This window comes from Desarmillaria tabescens, assembly GCF_030435595.1.
Source record: "Desarmillaria tabescens strain CCBAS 213 chromosome Unknown EV420scaffold_20, whole genome shotgun sequence".
Taxonomy (NCBI): domain Eukaryota; kingdom Fungi; phylum Basidiomycota; class Agaricomycetes; order Agaricales; family Physalacriaceae; genus Desarmillaria; species Desarmillaria tabescens.
The window spans coordinates 500,013-527,603 of NW_026848319.1; the positions used below are offsets into that span (position 1 = coordinate 500,013).

The 27,591-nt window shown below is 47.8% G+C and overlaps 13 protein-coding genes across 13 annotated transcripts; 7 read left to right on the forward strand and 6 right to left on the reverse strand.

Moving 5' to 3' along the window:
• Positions 1-161: 161 nt before the first annotated feature.
• EV420DRAFT_1547359 (uncharacterized protein) lies at positions 162-1,654 on the forward strand. Its single transcript, XM_060473344.1, has 7 exons — positions 162-378; positions 426-598; positions 654-947; positions 976-1,055; positions 1,107-1,177; positions 1,238-1,378; positions 1,432-1,654. The coding sequence occupies exons 1-7, from the start codon at positions 247-249 to the stop codon at positions 1,447-1,449; spliced, it is 909 nt and encodes a 302-aa protein (XP_060330080.1). The 5' UTR covers positions 162-246; the 3' UTR covers positions 1,450-1,654.
• Positions 1,655-2,173: 519 nt separating this feature from the next.
• On the reverse strand, positions 2,174-4,601 carry EV420DRAFT_1643639 (uncharacterized protein; the record flags this gene model as incomplete). Its single annotated transcript, XM_060477543.1, has 9 exons — positions 2,174-2,942; positions 2,991-3,109; positions 3,159-3,287; positions 3,336-3,541; positions 3,579-4,089; positions 4,148-4,184; positions 4,240-4,304; positions 4,356-4,384; positions 4,436-4,601. 9 exons carry the CDS (start codon positions 4,599-4,601, stop codon positions 2,174-2,176), a joined length of 2,031 nt encoding a protein of 676 aa, XP_060330081.1.
• Positions 4,602-6,799: 2,198 nt separating this feature from the next.
• Positions 6,800-8,041, forward strand: EV420DRAFT_1271215 (eukaryotic rRNA processing protein EBP2-domain-containing protein; the record flags this gene model as incomplete). Its single annotated transcript, XM_060467624.1, has 4 exons — positions 6,800-7,105; positions 7,160-7,290; positions 7,341-7,630; positions 7,683-8,041. The coding sequence occupies 4 exons, from the start codon at positions 6,800-6,802 to the stop codon at positions 8,039-8,041; spliced, it is 1,086 nt and encodes a 361-aa protein (XP_060330082.1).
• Positions 8,042-8,149: 108 nt separating this feature from the next.
• On the reverse strand, positions 8,150-10,803 carry EV420DRAFT_1547380 (MFS general substrate transporter). The gene is made up of 13 exons (XM_060473345.1): positions 10,499-10,803; positions 10,382-10,451; positions 10,311-10,327; positions 10,208-10,262; positions 10,080-10,157; positions 9,892-10,028; positions 9,618-9,842; positions 8,994-9,567; positions 8,808-8,944; positions 8,582-8,757; positions 8,503-8,531; positions 8,401-8,443; positions 8,150-8,351 (listed from the first exon to the last, which is right to left on the reverse strand). Exons 1-13 carry the CDS (start codon positions 10,628-10,630, stop codon positions 8,180-8,182), a joined length of 1,845 nt encoding a protein of 614 aa, XP_060330083.1. The 5' UTR covers positions 10,631-10,803; the 3' UTR covers positions 8,150-8,179.
• A 1,485-nt stretch (positions 10,804-12,288) lies between these two features.
• EV420DRAFT_477857 (uncharacterized protein) lies at positions 12,289-14,037 on the reverse strand. The gene is made up of 5 exons (XM_060482304.1): positions 13,632-14,037; positions 13,413-13,585; positions 12,958-13,358; positions 12,833-12,903; positions 12,289-12,780 (listed from the first exon to the last, which is right to left on the reverse strand). The coding sequence occupies exons 1-5, from the start codon at positions 13,776-13,778 to the stop codon at positions 12,445-12,447; spliced, it is 1,128 nt and encodes a 375-aa protein (XP_060330084.1). The 5' UTR covers positions 13,779-14,037; the 3' UTR covers positions 12,289-12,444.
• Positions 13,624-14,499, reverse strand: EV420DRAFT_478174 (uncharacterized protein). Its single transcript, XM_060482305.1, has 3 exons — positions 14,156-14,499; positions 13,859-14,111; positions 13,624-13,803 (listed from the first exon to the last, which is right to left on the reverse strand). The coding sequence occupies exons 1-2, from the start codon at positions 14,360-14,362 to the stop codon at positions 13,878-13,880; spliced, it is 441 nt and encodes a 146-aa protein (XP_060330085.1). The 5' UTR covers positions 14,363-14,499; the 3' UTR covers positions 13,624-13,803; positions 13,859-13,877.
• Positions 14,500-15,168: 669 nt separating this feature from the next.
• Positions 15,169-15,684, forward strand: EV420DRAFT_1547416 (uncharacterized protein; the record flags this gene model as incomplete). The annotated part of the gene is made up of 3 exons (XM_060473346.1): positions 15,169-15,312; positions 15,463-15,586; positions 15,612-15,684. Coding segments are annotated over 3 exons (341 nt in total), but the record flags the coding sequence as incomplete, so codon positions are not given.
• Positions 15,685-15,944: 260 nt separating this feature from the next.
• On the forward strand, positions 15,945-16,937 carry EV420DRAFT_478491 (uncharacterized protein). The gene has a single exon (XM_060482306.1). It carries the CDS (start codon positions 16,144-16,146, stop codon positions 16,825-16,827), a length of 684 nt encoding a protein of 227 aa, XP_060330087.1. The 5' UTR covers positions 15,945-16,143; the 3' UTR covers positions 16,828-16,937.
• A 1,353-nt stretch (positions 16,938-18,290) lies between these two features.
• Positions 18,291-19,360, forward strand: EV420DRAFT_1643644 (short-chain dehydrogenase; the record flags this gene model as incomplete). Its single annotated transcript, XM_060477544.1, has 5 exons — positions 18,291-18,387; positions 18,441-18,558; positions 18,614-18,857; positions 18,910-19,187; positions 19,252-19,360. 5 exons carry the CDS (start codon positions 18,291-18,293, stop codon positions 19,358-19,360), a joined length of 846 nt encoding a protein of 281 aa, XP_060330088.1.
• On the reverse strand, positions 19,321-20,960 carry EV420DRAFT_478535 (uncharacterized protein). Its single transcript, XM_060482307.1, has 4 exons — positions 20,080-20,960; positions 19,673-20,029; positions 19,397-19,618; positions 19,321-19,346 (listed from the first exon to the last, which is right to left on the reverse strand). The coding sequence occupies exons 1-3, from the start codon at positions 20,936-20,938 to the stop codon at positions 19,536-19,538; spliced, it is 1,299 nt and encodes a 432-aa protein (XP_060330089.1). The 5' UTR covers positions 20,939-20,960; the 3' UTR covers positions 19,321-19,346; positions 19,397-19,535.
• A 777-nt stretch (positions 20,961-21,737) lies between these two features.
• EV420DRAFT_478649 (uncharacterized protein) lies at positions 21,738-22,732 on the forward strand. Its single transcript, XM_060482308.1, has 7 exons — positions 21,738-21,944; positions 22,001-22,031; positions 22,083-22,178; positions 22,238-22,298; positions 22,359-22,453; positions 22,527-22,641; positions 22,696-22,732. Exons 1-6 carry the CDS (start codon positions 21,879-21,881, stop codon positions 22,535-22,537), a joined length of 360 nt encoding a protein of 119 aa, XP_060330090.1. The 5' UTR covers positions 21,738-21,878; the 3' UTR covers positions 22,538-22,641; positions 22,696-22,732.
• On the forward strand, positions 22,733-23,692 carry EV420DRAFT_478650 (uncharacterized protein). Its single transcript, XM_060482309.1, has 6 exons — positions 22,733-22,848; positions 22,910-23,000; positions 23,058-23,118; positions 23,176-23,270; positions 23,327-23,458; positions 23,515-23,692. Exons 2-6 carry the CDS (start codon positions 22,934-22,936, stop codon positions 23,619-23,621), a joined length of 462 nt encoding a protein of 153 aa, XP_060330091.1. The 5' UTR covers positions 22,733-22,848; positions 22,910-22,933; the 3' UTR covers positions 23,622-23,692.
• A 205-nt stretch (positions 23,693-23,897) lies between these two features.
• Positions 23,898-27,294, reverse strand: EV420DRAFT_1687599 (uncharacterized protein; the record flags this gene model as incomplete). The annotated part of the gene is made up of 22 exons (XM_060479298.1): positions 26,898-27,294; positions 26,680-26,772; positions 26,568-26,629; positions 26,345-26,516; positions 26,226-26,296; positions 26,029-26,143; positions 25,954-25,970; positions 25,891-25,929; positions 25,822-25,833; positions 25,765-25,771; positions 25,481-25,505; positions 25,293-25,432; positions 25,162-25,240; positions 24,868-25,109; positions 24,744-24,817; positions 24,628-24,694; positions 24,503-24,577; positions 24,388-24,447; positions 24,305-24,337; positions 24,182-24,246; positions 23,976-24,003; positions 23,898-23,926 (listed from the first exon to the last, which is right to left on the reverse strand). The coding sequence occupies exons 1-22, from the start codon at positions 26,953-26,955 to the stop codon at positions 23,898-23,900; spliced, it is 1,563 nt and encodes a 520-aa protein (XP_060330092.1). The 5' UTR covers positions 26,956-27,294.
• Positions 27,295-27,591: the final 297 nt, after the last annotated feature.

A 27,591-nucleotide genomic window follows, 5' to 3' on the forward strand; every position in this document is an offset into this window, starting at 1 on the left:
GCGTACACCGTTTCTTCTCCTTATATTGGGTGAATATCTTCATGTCAAGACTGATGTTTTCCTTGTCGACCGTTCTCAGAACTGCTCGTCCAAGAAGACAAACGTATCTTCGGTCCGGTGAGTCATCCTGTCTAGGGTCAACTTTGAACCCTAACCCTAAGCATAGCCTGTTCCCTGCTGAACGCCTATTTTCGCTGTGGAAGCGCCCAAACCGCGGGAGACACAGCCATGTGATGTTATCGCGTGATGACAGTACAACTAGGGCTTTCTCTACCACAGTCCACGATGACGACTGTTGACATGGTAATGCCGTCTACTCTACACAGTATTAACGACGACGTGCTTGGTGTTATCTGCGCCATACTTGACAAGGATGAAGTACGTGGTTATCTGTTGTTATGTTCGATATCCTAATCCCCCTACAGTTAAAGCAACTTTCAGCCGTCGATAAACGGCTGAGAGAGGTCTCTTTGCCGCTGCTTCTTCGGCGCGTGTGTATGCGCATTATGCACAAGGAGGGCATGTGGCAATTAGCCACAGACGCCATTGAGAGCATGCTTACTTCAACGGCTTTCGACGTCGTTGCCGGGCACACTAGGTGGGCTTAGAATCTCGTGTGGACTGCCCGTGTCACTGATATCTAAACGTGACAGATTTATTGATATTCGCCTTTCGGATGATAAAGATGAAGATCCACTGCCCTCCGTCTTATCCGGTCGACTTGCCGAATTTCTGTCGGCACCTTTCCGTCAGCTGCATACTCTCGTCTTCACTATTGACGAAAAACAGGCCCAGACTTTTGAGGACAAATTTATCATGCCGCACATCGAGATTCCTACTGTCACTACTCTCATGGTGGGAGCCTATTGCGACTTTATGGTCCGCCTCTGCCCGAACGTTGAACATTTAGCGACCTACGGCTGGATATGGCTCCACTCGCGTCGTGGGTCTATATCCAGGGAACACTCATTTCAGGCTTATTGCCGTCGCGAGTGAGGCTAAGATGCTAAAGCACTTTGAAATGAACGAGTGGTGGTCGGCCAACCTACTGCAGGGTCAGTCAACATGATTCACTTCAGTGCATCCAATTTTATCACGATCTCCAGCTGTATATGATGCGATGCCCTCAATCCAAAATTTAACCTTGGATGGCGGGCCGCTCAGAGGTACTTTACAGGTATGGCCAATACTACCCTATCGTGCAGGCCCAGCGCTTATACTTCCACCTTTTGTCCAGGATCTTGTTCCGATACTAAGTCAGTTCAAGACGCTGAAGAAACTTGGACTGGTGGACGCTTCCTGTCTACACGTCGGATTTAATCCTCCAAGATGCGGAAACGCATATATGGGTCCGAATGGTGCCGAGGTCCGGAGGAAGGTGAATGCACAGGCAGAAGCAGCACGGAGTCGCGTTGCAGACACGGTCTTTAGCGCCTGCATCAATCTTGAAGTTTTAATTCTCGGAAACCGCTCTAAGGCAATTGCTACGCGGTCTCCTGGGGGCAAAATTCGAGACATTAAATGGTCTTTGGAGACACAATCAAAGATCGCGAAGGTCTAGAAGTCCCTTCATTCCGCTGACCCCGTAGATGTATTGGATATGTTTTATGATTTCAGAATATGATCATCATATTACCCGGCACGGTACCGCCTCGGATGCTTGGGGTACCTTGTGTTTGATCTGTGTTCGTAGCAACCGTCCGGCCCGATGTTTCCTACTGATGCTTGGCTGCGGGTAGACCGCGCACTAACTGGCTCAATCTGTTTTGAGTAATAATTCAAGAGACCCATTAAGTAACACCCATAGATAACCCGAAGCAAAGGATACCGACATTTCCGACAGCAGGGCGAGCCGCTCTACCATGAAACCAGGAAATGGGGTTGGTTAAGAAAGGAAGTTGAATACAGCTGCCGATAATCACGTTCACTAGCAGCATAAAGTACTAAACCACAGTTCCCGGTAAATGAATGACTGATGGGTTTCAAGACGCTAGAATGCACTAACAACGTTTGTGGTAAGAGAATCAGTTCATTATCGACGATGAATACTTGGGGTATTTCAAAAGGATAAGTGGAGTTGACACGTACATTGAGATACTGAATACTGAAATCGATGAACAGTAAGTAAGTAGTACAGAAAAGGTACAGTTTTCTAAAATGTACGAATGAGAAATCAATGTACATCAAAGAAAGAAGAAAATAGACCATTTGACTGTTCAACCTTAGAGCCGACCGTATCATCAAATTCGATTGCTTGGAACGCCCGAACGGTAGAACCAAGTATCATCTGTTCCCCCCACAACCGCGCAGGGATCTCATGATCATGTCGTAGGAAGAAATGTATACGCTCCAGCCATTCCTTCAAGAGGGCAAATCTATGTCCCGTTCGGGCACTCTCCTCCATCCACCCCGAACCTCCCTTTTCGATCGCATAGAGTGAAATCTGCGCGAGCCAATAAAATTGTAAGGTGTTGTATACCAAGGACGATTTGTTATAGGCTGGCCCTACGACGTCGCAGCAATGCATCCACGTTTGGAGCCAGTTGTATAAAACGGACTGCAAACGGATGTAATCTTTATTGGCACTGGGAAACGAATAAATGTCTCTGAGGATGGCGTGTATCAGAATGAAATGGGAAAATGGATTTGGCGGGGTTGGGGTCGGAGTAAATGTGTGGCCGACGTGGTGAGAGAGTAAAGGCTCTGATTCCCCAGCTAGAGTGGCAAGCGCCTGGTGCAAACTGACGCCAGACAACGTCGTGGAACCCGTGGAAAAGGATGAAGGTGTCCCCACCAATCCCAGCCATTGGATAGGGTTTGAAGCATTCCATAGTTCGTCATTGCTTGGTAAGTCGACATCGAATTCTGTTGATTTAAAAGAAGCCGGTCTCGAAAAATAGACCGGGTAAGAACAGTCGTGAAAATACGAGAATACCAGCGCGCTGTAGGGTCGTGAGAGTGGGAAAATCAAGTCATTACATACGATATACCGTTTCATAGTTTCATGCATAGCCCATTCACGCCAGGATTGCTCTAGTGAGAATGTGGCATTTAAGTCAGGAACCATCCAGAAGCGAAGACGCGTAACCAAGCTGGTTTGGCGGATCATCTGTAAGGCATGTGAGTTAGAGAATAAGAGGCTGAGATAACGGATATACCATAACCAGCATCTGATGATAAACGCTGGTGGTCACCTGCTGTTCGGCGTTTTGGTGAAAAAGACCGACAGTCTGAAGTAGAACAACGGCCAATATTAGGAAATCTTGATCGATTGTGGGTTTGGAAGCCTGAGTACAAGCATCAATACTTGAAGGATACCAAGTTCCGGGACTTACAAACTCCTGTACGAAGAGGTTACGAGAGGACAGTGTTTCTTCGATGAATGCTGTGGCCTGTCTCGTTTTGACAAAGAGCGCGCCACACGCCTGCATGGCACGAATGAGAACAGAGGGTTTATTGTCTGTAGACCATGTTGCAGGATGCACCAAAGGAAAGTGTTGGCAGAAGTCGGAGAAGAAACACCGCACTAACGAAAGAATCCCTATAAGAAGAAAGATGCATTAGAAACAGGGACTCACTGTATTCCTGATCTTCTGAAGTACTCGCAAGAGTACCCATCACCGGGGAAGGATATTGTGCATAATCATATGATGGAACTTTATTATCATTAGAGTTGAACCATGAGAAATCGAGCTCGTCGTTCGATGGCACGTGTGGGTCTAACCAGTGGTCAACGGGATATAAGATATTGGGGGTCCCATCCCACGCGCGTTGATTTGGACCCTCTTCAATTTGGGGTGATACCGTTTGAGAAACTTCGTCCACTATCCCCCAGTCCAAAGGCGTGGGCGGTGAATAAGGCGTCTCGCCCTCCGATGCGGTATTTGTGGGCGACAAGGAAGAGGGCGGGGAGGGCGAAGTACATGACGACAACAAAGCAAGGGAACCTTTGGAGGTGTCTGTTGCTCCGCCTCCAGGATGCCGGCGAGGCTGTTCACCAGTAAACACGCATTTGCTTCCCCGAGCAACGCATCTCGAGCAGGGCTGTTCAAGCTGTCTATCGCATTTGGTTCTAGACAGAACACAGGCCTGTATATCAGATTGATGATCAGTGCTTTGTCTCTCAAAACCTACCCGTACGTCGCACCTCGCATGCCCTTCTCTTCCTCGGCGTTTGATTGAGTCTGACGACATATTTAGTGAACTCATTATGATCCAAGTGCAGCTAGAGAAACTTACGGTCCTTTGCAAGTCTTCAAGTGTCGCTTCAAAACGTCCCGTCTGGTGAACTGAGTCTCACACTGCTAAAAAAAAAGTGGGTAAAGATGAATTATAATACTGTATCTGTGACCTACGATGCACTGATGTATGTGCTGGTAGGAGTCTGTAGAATATTAGCTATCTGTGCGAGGGATCGTCGACATGGGGTACTCACGAGAGCGTATATGTTTATGTAAATGAGTAGGCCGCGTATATCTAGCAGAGCAAATCGGACATGTCAGGCTCTGAGGCAGCATAGCACCCTTTGCCTTCGTGTCTAGCACTGTCGCCGGCTCAAGAAGCTGAAAAGTCACGTAATAGGCGGGAGAGGATGCTGCCATAGGGAGAGTATATGCAGGGAATTGAATTCAAACGTAGGTTGAGAGAAAGACGCATTTGGCGCTTGTTTTTATATGATTCATTTCCGGCTGTAAGAAGCTAGTATATGCGGGCTAAAGAGGGAGGTTAAACGGTGTGTGGACCAGCTTAATACAGCTCCATCACTGCCGGCGGTTGCTAGATGTGCAGGGGATTCTGACTCTGAGATCCTATCAAGTCGCCGGATAGTAAAATAGCGCCTGTAGGCACCAGTAAGGTGATTGTGACTCCCCAATGTGAACAGAACTAATCACACTCACCTGTCAGTGCAGAACATTCCTTCAGGCAAGGTATGCAACACAAGCGCGGTCGCCAGCTGGCTTGGTAAAGAAGAAGTCTGGTAGAAACCCGGTTTCTGGCTTAGCCGAGCACGAAGTTCCCACCGCCCGTGCTAGTTGTCCGCAGCTCCTCGTTATCTTGGCAATCATCCCCGGTGGAGTATGTTGGGATCGCAGATGCTGGATCAACTCCTGTCAGAATTAATAGCGGTGATTCATGATGCCTTAGGCATTGGAGAAATGGGAAGGCGCGTTACCTTGTGCTGTAGGGGTTTCTGAATAAAAGACAATCAGGTCCATGTCCCGTGCTCCGTGGAAATGAAGTCCTCTGATGTATCGCACATGATGCTAGTGAATAGATTCTATGAGAACTAAGGCATTATGGAAGTGGGATTTGAACACCGCGATAGCGGATAAGCCAGGGTAGGAGATATACATAGTGCCCGTTATTGCACCCATATCAATCTAGGGTCAGCTCAACAGGCTGGATGAATAAAATTTACTGACTCAAATGTCCCTGACACCTTACACAGTGCCTTCCCGAACCAAGTGACCTGTTCAAGGCCCAAAGGTTAGCATGCCTAAAAAGTGTCACGAGAAATTTGAGTGGGACCAGCACAACTATGGCAGCAGGTTGAACATTTCATTACTTACGTAAAAGCTGGCCTGCAACGCAGCTTAAACACGCGAGTGATTCATGAACTCTTGAGAGTTGACTACTTGATCACCAAATGTGATACCCGGTGGGGTGGGATCAAGGTATCGGCGAGCATTGAATAAATTGAATCGCAGTGGCATGGATAAACGGCAAACCCTCTGGTAGTTTAGCTCCGTGTTCATAGGTGATTATATGGGAATCGACATAACTGAAAACGTGCGTCATTCTCCGACCACCGTATTTCCTGAGCCTGTCGGAATTTACTTGTTACTTTCAACAAAGATAATGGAAATGTGTAGCAGCGCCATATATAACACGGAGCCGGCGATCTTGATTCTGAGCGGGTTTCAGCTAGGATAAGAAGTCATAATCTGCTTAAATATGGCACACGAGGAACTTCTGGACGACTATGTCAACAAACCGATACATATCGAAACAGATGATACACACATAACAGCTTTGCTTAGTCTTCCCCGAACAACTGCACGACTTGGATCTCCTCTCCTTCCTCCTGGTCACGATAACGCTGGACTTATCTAAGAGTCAGCGCCTCTGCAGAGGGGTATCTTGGAGATAATATGCAGTGCAACTTACTCCCTTTCCTCCATACCAGTCCTAGTGTCAACAATCGACGATGTACCAAGTACAGACCTCGATGACCTAAAAGGGCTTCAAGAGCTTCAAAAAATGAAGGCCACGCATCTTCTTCACGCTAAAGATGCAGATAGATAAATAGCTGCAACAAGGAAGGTGCCCGCAGTCTTTCACTGGCTAATGACCATTGCCATCGCTAGAACTAGTATACAGAATCTAGCAGGAATCGGAGACGCCGATGAGCAGCACGCAGGACACAACGCAGAACTGTAGTACCAAAGAGACCGAGCATGATGTTGTTGATACCATCGGTACATGCGCCGCCGTGCAAAATCCAGTCGTTGACGTTGCTGATTGAGTACGGACATAGTAGTACGAACCGAGCGGTAGCGGTAGCTTCTATTATGACGCATTTATTTGTCCCTGTTATCTTAGGGAGGTGATCCAAAAATTTGGGCCTTTTCTATTTTTCAGATTTCCTCAATTTCGCATTTCGATGGTTTCTTCAAAATCCAAAACGCTGGGAAAGCGCGAAAAAGGCAAAGACGATGCGCCTCTTGTTATGGTGCCTTCAGATTCTTCGGACTCAAACGACGAAGATTCTGACAATGGAGGTGTCGACGAGGAAGGAATGGAACGTCTCATGAAGGCTCTAGGAGACGAGGGTTTGGATGAATTTGACCAGGCGCAGCTAGGAGCCCTCGGTGGTGAAGAGGAATCAGACAGTGAGGGCGAAGGTGAAAATGGCAGCGACGAAGAAGATGCCGAGAGCATTGGCGGAGAGGACGAAAGTGAAGAGGAGGCTGAAGAACAAGACGAAGACGAAGACGATGCAGAGGAAGATGAAGACGATGCCGAAGAAGAAGTCGCCCTTGAAGATGTTGAGGACGTCGACGACGATGTTGTCCCACGGCAAAAAGTCGAAATTGACAACCATGTATGTGTTTCCTTTTCCCTAGAGAGTATTATCATCCTTATATCTTTCACACAGGCTGCTCTCGCACGCATACGCGAATCCATACAGCTAGATGCCTCACTTCCATGGACAGAAACACTCGTTCTGTCGTATCCAGAAACTATAGATGTCGACGTGAATGACGACCTGAACCGTGAAGTTGCATTGTATGTATTCTCCAGATACTCAAGCCTGTCCTAATATCCTTTGCTCCCAGTTATAAGCAAGCACTGCACGGAGCCAATGCCGGTCGAGCATTGGCGGCAAAACACAAATTCCCGTTCACACGTCCTTCAGATTACTTTGCAGAGATGGTGAAGACGGATGCACATATGGAGCGGATACGACAGCGTCTCTTGGACGAGAGCTCAAGCATCAAAAAGAGTGAGGATAAACGCAAGGAAAGGGAGGGGAAGAAGTTCGGGAAGCAGGTACAGATTGAAAAACTCAAGGAGAGGGAACGCTCGAAGAAGGATATGGAAGAACGATTGAAAGGCCTGAAGCGAAGTACGTTTCTGTCTTTTTTTGTGTATGTCAGGAAACTAAATGATTCCCACAGAACGAAAAGACGTCCTCGACAACCCTAATGCTGATGATGACGCCTTCGACGTCGCTGTTGAGGATGCTATCTCAGACCGTCCTGTGAAGCGTGGCCGTGGTGGGGGCAGTAGGGGACTTTCGCGTCAGAGCCGGGACAAAAAGTTTGGATTTGGTGGTGGAGATCGGCGGTCAAAACAGAATACCCGAGAGTCAACGGATAACTTCGATTCCGGGTCTCGGAAAGGTTCTTTCAGAGGAGGTGCAAGAGGCGGGAGAGGCGGTGGAAGGGGCGGAAGAGGCGGTGGAAGCAGTGGTGGACGCCATAGTTCAAAGAGACTTGGCAAATCCAGACGCATTACTGCTCGCAGTAAGACATGATGATATATCTGGACACGGTGCTTAATACCATCACATTCTTTTTCCCTTCTCCCCCGTGTTGCATGATTGCAGGAAGTTGGTATGCTTTGTAAGAGACTATGAATGAGATACACGATAGATTAGGATGATTACACTGTCCTAGTGTACAACTACTCTCTCACTGTCTTTAGTCATACTACGTCCTTCGCGCTCTTTCAGAAATAGCACGCAAACTCCTGCAATCACGAACACAACAATGCTGGTGTAAACAGGCACCGCCCTATCAATCATTAAAAGCATTCCACCGACCAGAGGAGCTATCATTCCTCCACTAAGATAAAAGTCAGATATACTACACGATGTGAGAAGAAGCCGCTTACATTCGCGACAGTGCAGACGCGATCCCACACGCCGTCCCTCTAACTATGAGCGATATATTTTAGGAAAGGCAGAAGCATATAGGAGAAAGAAAGAAATCTAACCTTTCGTGCCAAATATCTCTGGGGTCCAGCTGATGCCAATTCATCAGTAAACCAGCTTGGACAAAGACAAGACACACACCCATATAACACCGCCCACATCGTTGTCGCACTGAGGCTGATTCCAACAGTACTTGCTCTAACTGCCCATGATGATTCCACCATTACAAACACCACGCAGAAAATAGCTGTCACAAACGTGCTCCCAGCCAACGACCAACGACGGCCGAGACGGGATTCTATCATATATGCACCAATCTGCTCAGAGTATTTAGTTATGAAAGGGTTAGATAACTGAAAAAACTGACAATAGCTCCAGGACAGCCGCCAATAGTAAATATTACCACATCCCATAAACTATCTTCTAGTGACTTTGTAGCCTCCCCAGATGAGTCTTTACCAGTCTCGAGGAGTTTTGGGAGAAAGACGTTGAATAGGGTATAAGCTAAGCATACGAGATAAACATGCGTCTCGGGAAGGAGGGATCTTCTTACCGAGAGACATAGCGCACCAGGCTGCCCACACAAGCAATGTTGTTCTCAACCACTCCGGAGTAAGAACCATCAGAATCCGATCCCACCATGCCCATAGAGGACGTCTCAGCCAACTTGGCAGGAGACTATATAGCTGCTTCTCGTACACAGACGACGTTCGCGTTCGAGATCGGGAGGTAGGGCGTGACGAGACTCGGCGTGGTCGGGCTATCGGTTCGACATCTTCCTTGGGCGAAGGAGGCTCTTGTTGCGGGATCGTCGGAGTCGCGAAAGAATGCGACTCGAGCTGCTGCGCCGGAGATTCTCCCGTCGAGTGATAGTCCACAACTCTGGTGGGAGAATTGGTGCCGTCATCGCCTGTAGGTCGCGCATCCGGAGTCACAGCCGGGGTTTGATCTACACTGCGCCGAATGTCGTCTACATCGTCGAGGTCGAGAGAAAGGGGAGCGCCATTGAATCTTGCTATCATTTGCAGCGACTCGACGGCTTCTTGATGACGCCCAGCATGTACTAGGAAACGAGGCGACTCGTGCAGCCGGAAGAAGACCATTCGGGCCGAGAACATGCTTAGTGTCTGCGAAATGAAACGTTAGTTGATCTAGAAAACGGTGTTCCTTTACGTACAATGAGACCCAATGTAATGAGAAGGTATTTCCATCCCTGATTTTCTACATCGACATCGCATCCAGCCGGCGCCGGTGAACACGAATGGTGAGGTACAATGAGCAGAGCTACGATAGCAGACAGGACGGCACCAAAGGAGAAGAAGACTGACAATGCAGTCACCAGGTATTGCTTCCCTTTTGGCATGTGTTCCAAAAGTAGAGTGCCATCAGTGGGCATTGAACCCTGAATACGCGTCAATCAAAGGGTGGCTTCAATAGTGGACGCGACCTACGCCCACAGCTGTGCCCAGCAAGAAGAGAAGGGTGCATAAAGACGTGTACGACCAGGATAAGGAGGCTAATAGCCCAAAAAGTGAAGTAAAGAACAACGTGGCGTTAAACGCGGTGCTTCGACCCATGAGGTCGGAACCTGAGAAACGGGGGTAAGCTGAGCAATACGATAAAGGCGAGTTCCACATACAGGTCCCCCAACCCACTGCGCCAAACATCATGCCACAGAATAATGAGGAGGACACGGCGCCAATGTAGCTGTCCGGTACTGAAAAACATAGTTGTAGCAAGCAATGCAAAATGCTGGGTAGTACACACCGGCATAGTGAAGCTGCACGCGTGGTAGTATGATAGCCACTGCTTGAATCCACATCTGAACATCCTGTCAAGAAGGAAGAGTTTGGTGCAAATGCATACTGACATTATCGGCCATCCAACCTAAGAAACGTTGTGAGACTCGGCGCTATGACAGGAAATAGCAAGAAAACTCACCGAAACCGCACAGCGACAGAAGCGTCCATTGGTAGCTGCCCATACCAATGCGGTCTATCGTTCTATCCAGCTGTAGGCGAGTAAGAAAAAAGACGTTGTCAACGGCGGATAACGCACCGGAGTTCGCCCATCATCGAGTTCGTCATCACCGTCGATGAGCTGCTGCTGCTCAACGTCGTCATCGTCGACAAAGTAAGAGTCCATTTCGTCTGACCAAAGCAGAGAGGCACGCGGGGTTACACTGCCCATTTTGGAACCCCTCTGTACAGTCAGCAAGCGAGATATCGCAATTCAGTAATCACAAGTCGCAATTGGGTCGTCCTTTCTCCGTTAGAACAGCCGTAGTGGAAGTTTGAGGATATTGGTGTCAGGTCACTAGTGTCCCCGACATCGACGTCAATGGCGAAAAGGTCGTGGGAATCCATCGCTAACGGACCGAAACCCCGTGGCGCGAACAACACTGCCAAGCTCCTCTACACAATATAATTGTGGGCTACGGTGAGATATGTGGCACTCTGTATTGTAACACGAACGCCCATCTAGCTCTGGCAGCTGTCGATATGCTCCCAGCCTGTTCGGGTACCGCGCTCGTGTTCTGCTCGTAATTTCAATGGGACTTGTATGCTTGTTTCGTCGGCTCTCAATATCATTGCGGCTAGCACAGAATGCACCCAAAGTCATTACAACTCATTGACAGGACGCTACTAGATGCTCGCCTTAGCGTAGCGTTACAGAATGGTTCTTTCCAGACGTATTTCCACGGCGTTTCGCTTAATTTCTCTCTTTGCAAGGTGCTTTCGAGCGAGCATCCATAGACTGATCCGTTCAGTTGACAGCACCAGGGCCTAGGACACTTCAAAATGAATGAATGGAACAAATAATCCTCCTTCGAGGTAACCTTAGTACTCTACGCAATCTCATCTCATCTCATCTCATCATTAAAGGAACGTTAACTTGAGGCACGCCACACGCAAGAATACAGGTAATAAATGCACCACGAGACCCAATTCTCGCTACTCTCTAGTCAACCACCAAGTAGCTCACGACCAAACCGTTGTATATATGCGGGAAACGCGAAACCAGTACTTTCCCCACACAAACCAGCCTGGTAGACGGGCAGAATAGAAGGTTTTCAGATCAGAATGTGCTCAGTTGACGACCTATCAATAGCCTTTCGACTTTGGACCACCATTATCGCTTTAGCTGTACACGATAACATGTCCAATATCTCGACACTGACGACGATTGGGTGCCTTTTTGAAGAACCTTTCAGTGTTGTCACGACTTTCTGTTATCGTCTTGGCCTAAACGCATGCAGATATACAAGATTTTGGTCCGACCTTGTCCGAATTCAAGGCGCTCAGGAGGCTACCTAGTATCAAGCACGCAATGCGGCTTGCTCGGGTACATTTACATGGGTCCCCGTGACACAAAGGTACGAGAATTTGTCAACGCGAAGAGAAGTCAAGCTCATAAATGCGTTACTTACGAGCTTCGAGTCCTGCAATCGAGCCAAGCAGTAATAATTGGATCCAGGGCCACGGTAGCCAGGAGAATGAGATGGGGATTCTTGGATATCGTTTAGTCTGCAGAAGACGCAAGAGCAAGAGAAGATGGCGACTTTTCGGTCATAGAGTGCTTATGAGGAACATTTTCCCCTTTGATATAACGTTGTTTCAACGTCATCAAAGGTTGGGCTCGTCCATTGAACAGATTACAAACTCGAAGATGTGTATTGCGTCTTTCCGATAAACCCAGTTCTGCGATGCAGGAGAGAGAGAAGACACAGTACATGATTAACCAACTCATAGGGAGGTAGTGAACAGACAAAACAGACAGCTCTGTTTCACGAGGATCCCATGATCATGCCGCGGGTGCAAAAAGTACGTACTCAACAACTGGGCATGGATTGAGTCCTCCTAAGGATTGCTCCAAACGTGTGTTCACTCGTTGACAGGGCATACGGCATGCACTCCATTTGACGCCGTTTCGAATGGAAATAATGGACGGTTCTGATAGCCAGCTTCCCATAGGGTTAGAAATAAAGAAGTAAAAAAGGCACATTAGTACAAGTAGTAGACTTCCGCAATCTTCTGCTGTTCCTCGACACACCATTGGATGTCTTGAATTCGCCTCCCCTGTCCTCTGGTAACAGTCGCCTTATCGATATTGTCGAGAACCAGGACATCAAGATTGGCGCAAGCGAGAAAGACTGTGTTCGCAATCCACTTGTTCGCCGCATCCACCTGCTCCCGCCTTCTTTTGAGCATTTCGCGGCCGCCAGGTCTCGTGCGTGCATTTGCAATTCTTGGAAAATCAAAACCTACATCCAGGAGGGAAGCAGACACCAGTCCAAGTGTTTTCAATCTCTTGAACTGACTCAGAATAGGAATAAGAGCCTAGTAAATCATCATAAGCGGCGTATTGGCAGTGGTGAGACTACAGACAAACCAGAAGACTATCTATGACGCGAGCGCCATCCAGGGTTAGTGTTCCAATAGAAGGCATTGCGTCGTATACGGCTAAGAACATGGTGAAAACCAGTGGGAGTGGGGGAGAAGAACTTGGTAGCTTACCCTGCAACAGACCGACAGACCACTTTTCATACATCTCAAAGTGCTGCAGCTTTTTTGCCCCGCTAACCGCAGCAATAAGCTTGAACGAATGCTCTCTGGACGTTCTACCACGATTCGAACAGAGCCATACACGGCCAAAAGTTGCCACATGTTCAACATTGGGACAAAGAGGGACCATGAAATCACAGTAAGCGCCAACCATGAGAGAGGTGACGGTGGGGAGGTCGATGCCTGCCTTTCCAAATTCGTCATCAAAGAACTGGGCCTCTGTTTCGTCAATACTGAGGACGAGAGTGCGCAGCTGACGGAAGGGCGCGGACAGAAATTCGGCGAGTCGACTGGGCAAGATGGGGGGCATCGTATATTCATTTTTATTGTTCAAAATGCGAATATCAAGAGATCTATCACGTACGTTTGGATATCAGTGATACCCGAGTTTACCCTAACAACCTCACCTAGTGTGCCCGACAACGGTGTTAAAAACTGTCGAAGCAAGCATGTCTTCAACATCCTCGGTCGCTGACTTCCACACATCTTCACAATATTCAAAGCTAAAACGCACGCGCCGAAAGAGCAACGGTAGAGAAATTTCCCTCAATCGTTTATCGACGAGTACAATTTGCTCTAACTGTAGGGGGTTAGGATATCGAACAGAACGACAGGTAGCCACGTACTTCATCCTTGTCAAGCATGGCGCAGATAACACCAAGTACGTCGTCATTGATACTGTGTGGAGTAGACGGCATTACCTCGTCGACCGTCGGCGTCGTGGATTGTGGTACAGAAAGGGAGCGCAGCCCTGGTTGTACTCGGGATAACATCACATGGCTGTGTCTCCTGCAAAATCTAAAAAGGGAGTTCGGTCATTTGGGCGCTTCCACAGCGAAATATGTGCGTTTACAGGAATCCCGATTCCCAAGTCATATTCCAATGATCGCCTTGAAAGCTTCATAGAATCTATAAATTTCCTTTCTGTTGTCCAACGGCTTCATGCCCTCACTATATCTGCGTGCAGGACGTGGGAGAGGGACAAGGCAACAAGTAACCTGCGTGACCTCTGGAGGATAGGCTCCAGGGCAGATATGATATAGGAAGCTTTTGGAGACAGGGATCTTGTAGAAAGTGGGTATCGTACCCACGATTCCAGGAATGATCTATCGAGATTGAATAAATGAAGACAAAGCAATAGTCCACACACCTTCTCGTCCAACGGAGGCATCCCAATATCCCTTCTGGTTTGATTGTTCTGCGAAAAGGCAGCTACAGCCTCCGCGACAAGCTGAGCTTCAGCTTGAGGAAGCTGGCCATCGATACGTTTGTCTTCTTGAACGAACAGAAGTATATCGTTCTGAGAACGGTCGACAAGGCAAACATTGGTCTTGGCATGACAATATTCACCGCACATGAGGAGAGGAAGGTCTACACGAGTGCATTGCTAGTCTGGCCTTGGTGGTACTTTGGGAGGGCGAGCGTGACACTTCGTCACACATTGTCGCCTTCGTCACCTTCGTCACTACTTGGCAGAATATTTAGAAAATTGGGCTAAAATTCACCCAGAATTTGCGCTTGTCTTCCCGAAGTTTGTTTTTTTTTCGTAACAGTCATATTTGGCTGTCGAACCGTTTTTTGAATACTAAAGTAGATACACATGACACTTACTCCTTGCGATGAGTTTGTAGTTTTTACTACATAAATATTCTGGAATATCATAGATGGCTTCGTTGAAAGGGGACTCGTATTAACTCCTATGTTTCAAAGAGTAGAAACTCAGGCAAAGCGTTCATGACCGCATATAGCTGCTCCCACCCCGGTCCGGATATCTGAATCTCCATGACGTCATGTCCCTCGACGCGTCTCTTCCCGCTTTGCTTCCTTCCATTTTCACTTCGAACGCGACGCTCTCTTTTCAAGGCCAATTTTCCCTCATTTTTTCACATGATAGCGTGTCTTAGACATGGGGCTTCCTTCTGGAACGACGAGGTTGCTTTTAAGGCCCCAATTGAGTTGGAAATCTCCTTTTCGCTTCTTCACCCCCTTCCCCCACCATATCCTTACAATTGTGACTTTGACAGTCCTACTCCTATACCAAAATTTCTCTGCAACTACAAGACTTTGATAGTCTTCTTTATCTCTTTTAATCTTTTTTCTTCAAGTTTACGACGTGCGTATTTCCTCCTTTTATATTTTATTTCGACTCACTTGCCCTCTCAGATGTCTTCATGCACCAGCCCAGATATGTCGAATTCCTATCTCGACAAAGGTCGTTATCATCTCGGCATGTGCCTTGGAGCCGGCTCCTTTGGCACTGTCTATCACGCGGTGGACGTCTTGACCCCTCGTCTGTCCCAAACTTATGTACGCGATCAAATGTGTACGAATCGATCCCGAATCCGCGGAAACACCACTCGAATTCACTATTCAACAAAAAGTATCTAGACACGACAATATCGTTAGCCTTCATCACCTCTTTCGCCAAGGGCCCCATCTGTTCGCCGGTCATGGAAGTTCTGCGGTGGAGGCGACCTCCTTACAGTCATCGGGGCAGGAGCATTTATGTACGACGAGAAACTCATACGTTCGACGTTTACTCAGATACTCGACGCCGTCGCTCATCTGTCACGATCTCGGCGTCTACCATCGGGATCTCAAGCCAGAGAATATTCTCTACTCGATGGATGGCTTGAAAGTTCTTTTAGCCGATTTTGGTCTATCGACAGAGGATGCAATGTCCGACTGATTTTATGTGTGGAACTCCGGAGTATATGAGTCCGGGTAAGCGATTATTCCTTGTTGCCATCTACAGGCGCTGACGGTCTTCTGCAGAGGTCATCGACGAGTACGAAGTGTATGAACGGTACTCGAGTGTTCACTACGATATCTGGTCCTTGGGTGTCATATCTTCTGCAACATTGTCACTGGACTTCGTCCCTGGAATCGTGCCAGATCTTCGGACGCTAGATTTCGGGCCGTACAGCGAGAACAACGAAAACTACTTTGTCGATAAATACGTGATCTCTACGGGTTCTCAAGATATCCTCAACCGGATGCTTGCCATTGAGCCTTCCAGCCGTGATTCGCTAGAGACCATACGTTCTCTCGTCATGAATCTCGATACGTTTTTCCCGGCTGAGGAAACCTCTACTGTCGGGACGCAGACAGTCAACAGAGAAGTGGAACGGAATTCATATGAAGACCCTCAAGAGTATGTCGACCCCTCCTTTCTCTGTTCTTCTACTCACCCTCATCTTTAGTACATTGTCTTCTTCTATGGATCACGTCCTAAGCCCAATGCCTTCGTCGTCGGCTATCGACTCGATTTCATCTTCGAGATCGTCTGTCTGTTCCTTACCTGGAAGCCGTATAGTCATCGCTTCTGGTCAACCTCCCCTCGCCTTCACGAATTCAGTCCGAGCTTCAAATGGAGCCGTCGTGGGTCAGGAACACCGAAGAGGACCTCCGCCACCGTCACCACCTCGCCCAACTCCCAAAGGGATCGCAGCAAATATTGTCCAGGATCAGAGTCGTCCAAGGGGTTCTCCGCCACCATTGCCGCCTAGACCGTCTCCTCGTGGTATTGCAGCCCCGCCTCTAACCTCCGTCATCGATCCTGTTCGAGCCTCAAATGTCCTCATGCGGAATGGTGGACTTGCAACGAATTCTTCGTCGCCGTTACCTCCTCGAGTTCCTCCTTGTCATATTGCAATCGGGCCGCCTCCATCTGCCACCGTCAAACCCAGTCGGGTTCCATATACATTCCCGGGCCAAGGACATCCAATGGGTCCTCCGCCTTTACCGCGTCATTCTTCTCCCTTCGGAGTCGCGCCAAGATATCCGCCACGCTCGTGGTGCAAGGGAGACTGCAGTCTCTGATTCTTCCTTTCGCAAGACGAAAGATTCCCCCGGAGTTTCAGAGCTAAGCGTCTTCTCTCTTGTTTTCATTTCCATTTTCTTCACTCTCTTTGTTTTCTAGACCACCCGCATCAAGTTGAAGATATGCAATCGCACCGCTTCGATACGATGGTTGGGTGGTAGCATGGACATGTTCAATTTTTGCTTTCTTGGGTTCTCGCAGAATGGACGATTTACTTATTTAAATACTACGTATCGCTGGGACAATTAGGTCGGCGCCGAATATGATATCTCTTGTATCCTTCCTTTGGAGGCGTGCATTTCTCGGATGTTGGTGGGCGGGCTCCCCTTCGACTGGGATCGAGGTAGGTAGCTGTACCGGAGGTACTTATGGCGGACTGCTGGGGCAACTTGCTCCGTCTCCCCCCTTGCTGCAAGATCGATATCGACCGGGACTACCGTTGTGTCCCGAGGCAGTGGCCACAGCAGGGGGGTTGGACCTCACATCCTCTCTTCGATGGGCGGGGAGATGCATGTCTCCTCATTAATAATATACAAGCCTCCGTGGTCCTTGACTAGCTTATTTTGTGACGTAATTAAACACACTCTGACTTTCTCGTGATCCATCTTCCAAGTCATCTGTTGAGCCAGGCAGATGGAGACGTACAATCTTCCCACCTTGTGCCTTAGCGACACTGCTTCTTCGAGTTGATTTCTTATAACCCTTGCTTTTTGCTCATATGGCATGAGCACTGCTTCCACAAATGGGAGTGAGCGGATATTGCGTTAGTACCGGTACCCTAAGTTATTGGAGGTTCTCTGGCCACCTTGAGCCCGTTAACAAACTCGCAGTACGGGAATATTTGTGGTGAGCCGATCAGAGTCCTGCTATACACATGTGCACTTTCATAACGCAGTAATGTGTACGACACAGAGAATACCAGACGCCGCAGAAGACAACCGCAATCCACAGGACTCGTGCAGAGGTAAGGTCAGCCGTCTCCAAATCTCGAAGGTAAATGCCGCTCAGACCCATATGCATGTATTCACCTTCTGGAAACCGCACGACGATAAGGATTCCCCTTCTGGCTTCAACATGCGATCTGTCAGCTCTTCTGCACGAAATGGGCTTCTGTCATGGAGCCACTGATTGATGCCGATATGCTCTGCGACCTCGAGACCTTCACGATCAACTGGGCATTTTCGTTGCCCAAACGCTACCGTTCAGGGTGTTGCCATGGCAGATAAGCTGGGTAAACGTACCTGGACACGTCACATCGCAATGGCGCTCCAGCAAAGTCCAGCAACTCCCGAATCGCTTGAAATTCGGGGGACATGACGTCACCAGATCAAATTAACTGCTCCCTTGCGGAAGGTGGCTAGTGAAAGGGCGATGATATGATATTATTACCCCTCGCCTTCGAAGTTCCCACCGCTTTGCTCTTCATCCACGTCACCCTCTCACAACAGCAATTGACACCCTCATGGCAGCAGCTCCTTCAGCGTCTTCCTACCACATTCCGAATCTGTATAACCTTCATGGCCTAGTTGCCGTTGTCACAGGCGGTGGAACGGGGATCGGTAGGGCGTACAGCTGCGATCTGTACATCTTTCAGCTGATCTGTAGCACATAGGACTGATGATCGCGCGCGGTCTGGCTGAGAACGGTGCGAAAGTGTATATCACAGGACGGCGAAAAGAGATCCTTGAAAAAGTAGTCAACAGTGGCACTATCAAGGGTGAAGTCGTTGCGTACGTTTATGCCAGTTCTCTTGTTACAACGCACTGATGGGGAAGGATACTTTAGGCTGCCTATGGATGTGACGAGTAAGCCAAGTATCCTAGAGGCAAAGAAAGTATTGCAAGAGAAGGAAGGCAAGATCCATGTCCTGGTCAACAACGCTGGCCAAGTCGGACCCATATCGTCGTGGTTCAATGACCTCTCTTCGCCTAACCACAAAGATGCAGAGACGCTTGGACAAGCATTATTCGACGAATCAGAGCAAGGCTGGGCTGACCTCTACGCCATCAACGTCTACCCACTCTTCTTCGTGACAATGGCATTCCTCGGATTACTCGATAACGGGCGCCAAAGATCCACAGAAACCCGGGTACACATCAAGTGTAATCAACATTACAAGCATGAGCGCCATGATGAAGCAAGCACAAGAGCATTTCGCGTATAACGCTGCCAAGGCAGCGGCATCGCACTTGACGCGTATGATGGCAACAGAATTTGCTCTCAAGCGAGTCCCAGTGCGGGTGAATGCCATTGCGCCTGGGATGTACGAAAGCGAGATGACCAAAGATGTGATCTCGCCGGAGGAGCTCGATAAAATGGCCAAAGGGGTGGTACCTATTCCTGCGAAGAGGCCTGGAACGTAAGCATGATTACCTTTTTATTCCTTTGAGGACCAGAGACTAACAGTTTCTGATTCATGGCAGTGGTGAAGAGATGGCCGGAACTGTGGTGTACCTTGCCTCACCATCAGGTTGCTACGCAAACGGTCAGGAGATCGTAATCGATGGAGGTTGTCTCGCTGTGAATCCTTGAAGCTGAGTGAAGAAGCTATGAGAAGACGGAATGTACCATGTATTCAATATAGACCCTCCTGCAAGTCATCATTATAGATAACCACACAAATTGAGCATGTAACATATTCCTGAACGTATTTTCGACGTGAATATGAGCTACAGGCTCATGCACATCTTGAAAACAAGCAGTATTATTATCCACGAGTGTAATACTGATATATATCATCATATGGTTGATACCGATCGTCTCCTTCATCTTCAGAGAAAATTTGGAAATCTAGGAGCAAGTTCATTAGCAGATTAGAAAATCAGACACATATTATTGAAGCACCAAGATGAAGTAAGTTTTTGCGATAGAGATTTGGAAGCGCAGTTTGTATTTGGCTGGTGAAATGGGATACAGCCTCGTCCCAATATTCCTCGAGCAGTATGGGGAAGGTAAAGCGCACTCGAACGTGGCAGTCTGTACCGGAAATTGGGTCCAAGATACGCCAGTCCTCATTATTCCCAGAGAAGCCGATCTGGTCACGATATGCTTCGAAGTGGACAGTAAACTCTTCTACGGCATGCGGCCCTCCCTCAATAATTTCCTGCGCAAAGAAGGTTATACAGTTAGAAGGGATGAAAGGGTGCTTGAGCAATTTGATCATCTTCAAATTTCGAAGCGACGGAAAAGATGACAAGGGGCCTCCGAAACTATCAGCTGTGTCATTAATGGGCATGAAGAGAATCACCTACTTGACAAAGCATTTTCGAGGCCTAGATGTATGATCGTGCCTGTCTCTATGCGCTTGAGGATGATCTCGAGCGCACTCACACTTGGTAAAGTAGCAATTTGGGTTCGGTCATACGTGGACAGCACCGTGAGGCTCCGTATTTGGCCGAGATCAAAGGGGGACTTATCATTCACAAGCCACCGTGTAAAGTTTTGTAGAAGGGTAGCGTCCAAATTCAAGTGAAGAGAAATCAGACGAAGGGGCCGGTTACCATTTCGCTTGGCGGGCATAGCATTGTCGAAAGTTTTGATGGTGATTGCCGAAAGACTGAGCTCGCGGACAGCGAGCAGGTCCGACATAAGATGCAGGAAGTTGGAATAGAGATCAAACGTGATCCAAGATAAATGGACACGAGTGAGAGAAGCGGTGCGAAGTGTCGACTTGTACGCGTCTGCGACGGACACCCCAACAATCTGGTCCCACGAATCATCATGTTCAAGTTTGAATGAAAATGCCTTCAAGTTGGTCAACAGGGGGAAAACTTGGGGAGATGCTGTATTCATTTCATGATGCCTCGAGGGGTGTATCCAACCTATCCACCCATCTGGAAAAGCATGCAACTTGATAGTTTTCACAAATGCTCCTAAGTGTGGAGACATGCAAAGAAGATCTCGAAATTTATGAAGGTCGCCACGAATGGATTCAGGCGTGCAAAAGCGCTGCTCGTGGAAAATGTTCTCCTGTGCATGTTCTGTCCAAGCCCGACATACCAAGGAACAAGCACGGAGAGAAGGAATGTCGCCCAAAAGATAGTCGATGATGGCGTTGATTAGCTCTTGAGGTAACTGTGGGAGTTGGCTTGTAGGACTAGAGCTCATCATTTGAGTGAAGATGGCAGTTAACGTTAAGGGTTAAGCCCGTGTCGGCCCGGTTCAGTCTTAACTAGTGTTGCCGCGACTCAGCTAGACTCGGCTCGGCTAGACTTATGCCGACTTTGGTAATTGTCATGAGTCGTCGGCTTGAGTCGGTAATCATTGTGTCGGCTAAGCTAAGCTTCGGCTCAAGTCGGCTTGAGCTCAGACTAATGATCTAAAAAGGAAGTCACTGGGTTAAGACGCACTTTCCAAGGCGAGAGGGCTTGTAAATCCTTTAGAATCAACATCTGGTGATACATAGGAACTCAGCTTGCAGCTATGTAAATATATCTTCAACACAGCTGTAAATTCCAGTCACTTCGCTTTTTTAGGAAGATCTTCGGCTTGACCTCGGCATCTGTAAGGGCATTGATGCTCAAACTTCAGTCCTCCGTTTTATGGTATTAATCAGCATCTTGGATGTGTAGTTGCCTTGATTCATGTTGGAATCTTATAGTACACACCACAGGGCATGATTTTATGTGACCTAGGGGACAATAAAAGTCAAGAAAACACACTGGCCAAATTAGGCATTGTCGTCCGGCTAAAGCGACTCAAGCCCGGCTTTAGCCGGCTCCTATATGGGCTTGAGCTTAGAATGAGTCTGAGCCAATAGAGACTCAGGCTCGGCTTATTAAGGCTCGGCTCACCGGCTCAAGCGACTTTAAGCCGAGCCGCGGCAACACTAGTCTTAACACAATGCCGAGTGTCGGCAGTGACTATTTTCAAACATCGCTCCCGCGCCGATACCATGAAAGTTAGCAACGGTTTCATGCTTAGACTGAATTTGTATATTTTCGTCACTTTTATTCCTTCTGCATATCGACACTCAACTCGCCCGTAACATGATTGGAATTTGGAAGTGATTTTCTAGTGGTAAACCAGATTCAAAATTCGTATAGGTTCGATGGATACTACCTCATCAGTCAAATTCACCATCAAACACATCGAGGCACTGCTGGTTAATGTTCTAGTACTTAATAAACCTCGATCAAGGCGTCTGAGGTCTCTTATATCTTCCTCTCCTAGATGTCTTGTAGCATGCGTACCGGACTCTACTGTGCGTTCTCTTCCTCGACGCATGACAGCGAAATAACACACTTCCTACTAGCAACTATCCTGTCGTTGTCTGTATTGCAGACTGGGGTCGCTTTAACTGGGGCAGTTTTCCATAGGGATACAAATCGGAGGCCATGGGTGACACAGAGTATGTGATTTCCTTTTTTCAATGTAATGGATAGGTTTAAATGACACATTTTCTTGTAGCCATCTTCGAGAGCTTCACGACATTTTTCGCCGTTGTCACGACAGTGTGGACGTGCATTCTGTACGCCCTTTATGGAACTCTTTGGAGTATTCATTGGCAGCAGCTGATGCATTTGCTCAGGCTTTGTAACAACACCAAACCACACTCGAAACACTTATTTGCGCGATTTATAACGCACATCTATTCGCTCGGGATGCTGACGATCATATGGCTCGGTATGTTTCCTTATTTATGTCTACGTATGACTCTTACCACCTTCCAGCGCTGGCATTGATGCTCTCCCCTCAGTTGCCGTATAACTGTGACTACGCCATCATCCCTCCACCACCGGATAGTCCCGAGGACAGATGGTGTTCTCTGAATGCAACATCAATGACGCTAGCATGCATGATATGTGTATTCTGTATGTATTTCGTCTTCCTACGAATGTGTAGCTCGTTGATGATTTTGGATCAAGGTGGTGTAACTGCCTGCCTTGTACTCCGATCATCAAAGAGGATAGCGTCGCTTCACGATAACTTTGTTGCCGTACACGACGCCCAGGATAAAAGGGACAGACCGCGCCGCACACCTCTCCCAAAACCGACGAAAATTCGGGTGCATCTGTATTGTAAGCGCACTGAAAGACCTGTAGATTATCTCTCCATGCTGATTGTACCCGACTAGCGTAGATCCTTGTCGTCGCGTTCATTCAAATGGGATGGGGAATCTTTGCAGCAATATCGAACCGTGGCGTTGGGTTTTACAGTGTCTCAGTGCAAAGTACGTGATATACTCTACTGCTTCTCTGCGACGATGTGCCCATGAATATCTCACTAGCTGTTTTTGGCTCTATTGCCGGGTTCGTTGCCCTTTTCAATTGGATATGGGCTAGTGTCCTGTGCGTCGCTCAAGTTCTTGCCTTTCATCACTTGGTTGTGACTTGCTCGTGTAATAGGCTCTCATACAACTATCGCCCTGACTCAAGACATGCGCTCACAGGGGCTAAAGCTCACCTCGTATCCTATGCCACCCTGACGGTAGTATGGCTAAGTATGCAATTAACTAAATGTAGCTTAATTGCGCGGCTAATCTTCGGTCAACGGTAGTTTTGTCGATATGCCTGACAGAGCAGCTTCCTTACCAGTGCAACTTTGAGATATATTCAGACGGAGACGCGTCTATGTGGTATGTGGCGGACTCACTAGTGGCTGGCATGGGATGGATTTTGATGATCCTTTGTGTGTCTTGATAATGCTACTTCCCTCCTTTGTTTTAACGACGGATACAAATACAGGTTTTGCTACGACGATTGTTATTTACAAGAAGTCGTGCAGAGGTTCGGCTAAGGGCATATCTGTCAACGTCGCGTTGTATGATAAAGGTTATCAAGTAACTGTGTAACGTACCAAGCTTCTCTTCGGTTTTGCAGGCTACGTGATACTGCACTACGAACAAAGTAACACTTGTATTTCACAGCGACTCATTACAACTTTGGTCAAGTATGAGGTAAACCCGACAACTACCGATCCCGAAGTACATTTGGCTATTTATTTACATATAATACAACTGTAGAGCATTCCAAAAACTGGATATGCTTCTGGGTTATGTCCACCATTGTCACCTCGCTTAACATGACTCTCATGCGTAGTCCGTACTGGCGGGTCCTAATATAAGAACTTAAATCAAGCCTTTGATGATATCCGCCGCTATGGAGGAACTCAGTACAAGGACAAACTCAACCCGCAAGAAACTCACCTTGCTCAGGCAATTCCGTATGCGAGCGCTGAATGACCTCAATTAATTATGAAAGTTGATTGAACGACATATTTCTTACATTGGGTGTGTGCGGAGACCTGTAAGGGGGCAATGGAGAGATCCACAACGCGAAGATTGGTGGTACCGTATACCTTTAGGATTTGCACTGTAAATACACCAGCATGCAGAAGGATGGATCGAAGTACCTTGAGTTTGGAATCGACTACTCCTCCCTTGTCCCTCGGAAGCATCGAAGCGGTTCCGACCGTGTCTATAGCAAGTGAAGTTATGTAAGTTTCAGGTTTAAGTTGGTAGGGACTCTGACATACGCCAAGTAGAGGTAAGAACTTGTTTGATCCAAGCTAGAGTAACGCGATGAGAAGATATATGTTTTGTGCAGGATTTGTATTACCGCCAATCTCTTCGTTGGTCTGGACGTTCGGGCCCGGGTTGACTTCCACTGGTTCCTCGTCTGATATGTGCAATGAATGAGATGCTCAAGTGAATTATGCTTAAGAGTGTCGTACCGAGAACATCCTTGAATGGGGAAGTTCGGCAGACCTTGCGCGCGAATTTAACCGTTTCAATTAGAGCTCCGAGATCTGAGAAACCATGAGACAAGCAATCCGGCTCCTGCAAGTGAACTGCTTACCAGCTTTATCTTCAAAGTAACAAGGATCGTACGCAGGATCCACTAAGGGATCACTGGAGGTGAGATGCTATTACATCCTCAGATGCGAGTCAAGAATTCTGCGGGAGAGAGCATACCGCCGTGCCTCTCGAGAACAAACTATTATTCATGCAGAAAATGTTGAAATGCTTCCTTCCTGGCCTAGGGGGATCTGAAGAAGGGTATTGAGCGGAGCACGAGTAACTATGAGAGCGTCCTTACTTGGACCTGAGAGGAATCCTGGCAAAGTTGTGATCTCGCAGTCCAAGGCATTTCTTTCAACCTTCTGAATCTGCATTTTGAGGGTCTCCGTGGCCCCGACAGAGTATCGCCCTTGATCTATCTTCTCCTTAATGGAATTGATGGTCGCCGAATATATGGCATCAGAGTTGGGAGACAGTGTACTTAGAGGCAGGAAGGCGAAGTTGACGATGCCCATACTGAAGACTCCCTCGCCGCGGGCGCTACAGTAGATGGTTAGGCGCGGCAGATGTTAAAGTAATGACATGGACTAACTGAAGATCGATGTGTTTTTGGCGTTCAACTTCATCACCAAGGACGTCGAGAGTGTCGTCTGCCACTCCATCCTTCAATTCTGGAGTGCGATGTCAATGACTTATAGTAATGTGGCATCATCAAAGCCTGACCATAGCTTAGCGATGCGAAAACATGCTCCTGGACATTCTCTCCAACAGGAAGATCAAGCCTCGGGGTGATGCCAGCCTGTTTCAATACATCAGGACGTCCGATTCCGGAGAGCTCCAATAGATGAGGTGTCTTCAGTGCTCTAAATCATGGTCATTTCATAAGTTCTATGATGAATGATGCAACATACCCAACAGATAGAATCACTTCCTTATCTGCGCGTACCACGTAGGATTTTTCTCCATGAATAAATTCAACACCAGGTGGCAATCAAGTCTCCTTCTGCATCGGAAAATACTACTTTAGTGGCATACGCGGAGAGCAGAATGGAAAGATTCGGCCGGTCCGAGTTCCGAAGGTAGAAGTTCTGGCTCGAGTTTGAGTCAACTCCTTTAGGAAAAAAGAGTACCTATACCGTCGAGTAAGAACGCGAATGGGATAAGGGGTCCAATGTATTTGCTGTTAAGAAAGTACCTTGTGGCTGCAAGGAATCATTATAGAGAAAAAGAGGTATAGATATAATGCACTCACGTCTCCGTCAAGCTAAAATATTTGTATATTATCAGTGGCCGGCTTTTCTGTTTCAAAAATCCCACAAACCGGTAACGGGGCCTTCGGCACGCCTAAATTCACCAATGCCTGGAGACCACTCAGTCAGCATACCATTGCATCAACAATGACTGAATGTACCTCGTGAAAGCGAATGTCTACGTCCGGAAGATTACGCGGAAAAGATACTTGAAGGGGACCTTAAACGGTTGGTCGTGATTAGCATCACGCCTGTGCCGTTGCTCAGAAATAAGCTACCGTTCTTTGGCAAGTTCCAAGTTTCCAGACTACCTCGTCGTTCAAGCTGTGCTGGAGAACCAGTTGGTAGAGTGATACTGAAAAACGTATCCGTGAAACAACATCGACTTCATATGGAGGGAGCTTACGAGATTGCTCTCGAGAGATATTTGCTGAAGTTTTCCCAGTTCCAACCCAGTGTTGCCGAGCTTCTCCCAATCTGTACGTTGAGATCAGGCGCGTGACGGTGGTGATAGGAGGCGCATACCATCAATGTCCCCTTTCGCGGGATTCGTCCAAACAGAAAAGTTGATTGCAGAGCTTCCTCCAAGAACTTTGCCTCTAATCAATGGGCGGTAAGTGACAGGAATTGGTTGAAGAAAACATGGTACTTGCCGATCCCATCCAATCTGTCTTCCTGCAACATTCTCCTGAGGGACCTAAACGCGCAAATTGAAGTTGCTAGGATAGCAAGCTGCAACATTACCTACCGTCTTGAAAGTCCAGGCATAAGCATCTTGACCGAGATGAGCGCCAAACTGTACCGGACGTGCTGAAGGGTAAACTTAGCAATAGCTCACGAAGGCAGCCTACAGAACTTACATATCAGCTGGTCCTCTGGGTTGAAGCCACCAGCTTCGAGAACAATGACAGACACCGAAGGATCTTCTGAAAGCCTCGCTGCAAGAGTCAAACCTGCGGTCTGCGCACCATTAGTGAGAAGGACTTGCAATCGAGGAGAGGATGTTCATACCCCGCCGCCTGTGGCCATATAGTAAATAAGGCTTGTATTCCATAGGTAGACACTTAAAAGTACGCACCGACAAGCACATAATTGTAGGATTGAGATACACTATCGTCCACAGAGATGAAAGGCATGGTTTTCAGACTTGAGATCAAATGGTGTGAGGGTGATAGGGAGAGATAGGGATAGCTTCCCACACAACGTGCCGAGCTTATTTAGCACCGCGAAAGTACTTTTGAAGGAGACGGTTGACAACTCTTCACGCGTCACGCGCTCCTTTCGCCCATTCAGTCCACATGCGCAGTCTGGGCATCCCAATTCATGCAAGCGGATCGAACCAAAGGCAACTACATCAAAATGATCCTGAAATAGTGTCAGAAATCAGAAATCAGAAAGAGCGGATGAAGCAAAGGGACGCGAAAATTCAAGTTGGGCCGATCCAGGTTTTTGCCAGTGAGACATAACAGGCAACCTGTCGAGTTTTAATTCATACGATTCAAATTCTCTGCCAAATTTTCATACAGAGAGATAGCCTGCTCATCCGCTGTAATATTTTGATGTTGGATAGAGCGGGAGTTGCAACTCCGGCATCGCCGGAGCGGTGCCAATTTCACACGGACACGCGGCACGCGATCTTCTTTTCTTTCTGAGTCCAACGCGCGTCAAATCCAAATCAAATTCAATCTTCAGTTAACATGGCAATTTGCTCACTTCAAGCTTTGCGCATTCGCTACAAAAGGTGTTTTAGAAGCCTCAAAATATCCAAGAGC

What these genes read in the sequence shown, in the direction of transcription:
- EV420DRAFT_1547359 (XM_060473344.1), top strand. Translation starts at nt 247, where the DNA reads ATGACAGTACAACTAGGGCTTTCTCTACCACAGTCCACGATGACGACT. An exon ending in TGGCTCCACTCGCGTCGTGG is followed by an intron (nt 948 to 975) that starts GTCTATATCCAG and finishes CACTCATTTCAG; the next exon opens with GCTTATTGCCGTCGCGAGTG. An exon ending in GTCGGCCAACCTACTGCAGG is followed by an intron (nt 1,056 to 1,106) that starts GTCAGTCAACAT and finishes CACGATCTCCAG; the next exon opens with CTGTATATGATGCGATGCCC.
- EV420DRAFT_1547380 (XM_060473345.1), bottom strand. Translation starts at nt 10,630, where the DNA reads ATGGGCAGTGTAACCCCGCGTGCCTCTCTGCTTTGGTCAGACGAAATG. An exon ending in CGCAGTGGGTTGGGGGACCT is followed by an intron (nt 10,029 to 10,079) that starts GTATGTGGAACT and finishes CCCGTTTCTCAG; the next exon opens with GTTCCGACCTCATGGGTCGA. An exon ending in CTGGTGCGCTATGTCTCTCG is followed by an intron (nt 8,945 to 8,993) that starts GTAAGAAGATCC and finishes TCGTATGCTTAG; the next exon opens with CTTATACCCTATTCAACGTC.
- EV420DRAFT_477857 (XM_060482304.1), bottom strand. Translation starts at nt 13,778, where the DNA reads ATGTTATCCCGAGTACAACCAGGGCTGCGCTCCCTTTCTGTACCACAA. An exon ending in ACCGTTGTCGGGCACACTAG is followed by an intron (nt 13,359 to 13,412) that starts GTGAGGTTGTTA and finishes CGTACGTGATAG; the next exon opens with ATCTCTTGATATTCGCATTT. An exon ending in GTCTGTCGGTCTGTTGCAGG is followed by an intron (nt 12,904 to 12,957) that starts GTAAGCTACCAA and finishes CCATGTTCTTAG; the next exon opens with CCGTATACGACGCAATGCCT.
- EV420DRAFT_478174 (XM_060482305.1), bottom strand. Translation starts at nt 14,362, where the DNA reads ATGTGCGGTGAATATTGTCATGCCAAGACCAATGTTTGCCTTGTCGAC. An exon ending in TGCCTCCGTTGGACGAGAAG is followed by an intron (nt 14,112 to 14,155) that starts GTGTGTGGACTA and finishes CAATCTCGATAG; the next exon opens with ATCATTCCTGGAATCGTGGG.
- EV420DRAFT_478491 (XM_060482306.1), top strand. Translation starts at nt 16,144, where the DNA reads ATGAAGACCCTCAAGAGTATGTCGACCCCTCCTTTCTCTGTTCTTCTA.
- EV420DRAFT_478535 (XM_060482307.1), bottom strand. Translation starts at nt 20,938, where the DNA reads ATGATGAGCTCTAGTCCTACAAGCCAACTCCCACAGTTACCTCAAGAG. An exon ending in CCTCGAAAATGCTTTGTCAA is followed by an intron (nt 20,030 to 20,079) that starts GTAGGTGATTCT and finishes ATAGTTTCGGAG; the next exon opens with GCCCCTTGTCATCTTTTCCG. An exon ending in CAAAAACTTACTTCATCTTG is followed by an intron (nt 19,619 to 19,672) that starts GTGCTTCAATAA and finishes ACTTGCTCCTAG; the next exon opens with ATTTCCAAATTTTCTCTGAA.
- EV420DRAFT_478649 (XM_060482308.1), top strand. Translation starts at nt 21,879, where the DNA reads ATGGATACTACCTCATCAGTCAAATTCACCATCAAACACATCGAGGCA. An exon ending in CATGCGTACCGGACTCTACT is followed by an intron (nt 22,032 to 22,082) that starts GTGCGTTCTCTT and finishes ACTTCCTACTAG; the next exon opens with CAACTATCCTGTCGTTGTCT. An exon ending in ACAGTGTGGACGTGCATTCT is followed by an intron (nt 22,299 to 22,358) that starts GTACGCCCTTTA and finishes GCATTTGCTCAG; the next exon opens with GCTTTGTAACAACACCAAAC.
- EV420DRAFT_478650 (XM_060482309.1), top strand. Translation starts at nt 22,934, where the DNA reads ATGGGATGGGGAATCTTTGCAGCAATATCGAACCGTGGCGTTGGGTTT. An exon ending in CCTGACGGTAGTATGGCTAA is followed by an intron (nt 23,271 to 23,326) that starts GTATGCAATTAA and finishes GGTCAACGGTAG; the next exon opens with TTTTGTCGATATGCCTGACA. An exon ending in ATGGATTTTGATGATCCTTT is followed by an intron (nt 23,459 to 23,514) that starts GTGTGTCTTGAT and finishes ATACAAATACAG; the next exon opens with GTTTTGCTACGACGATTGTT.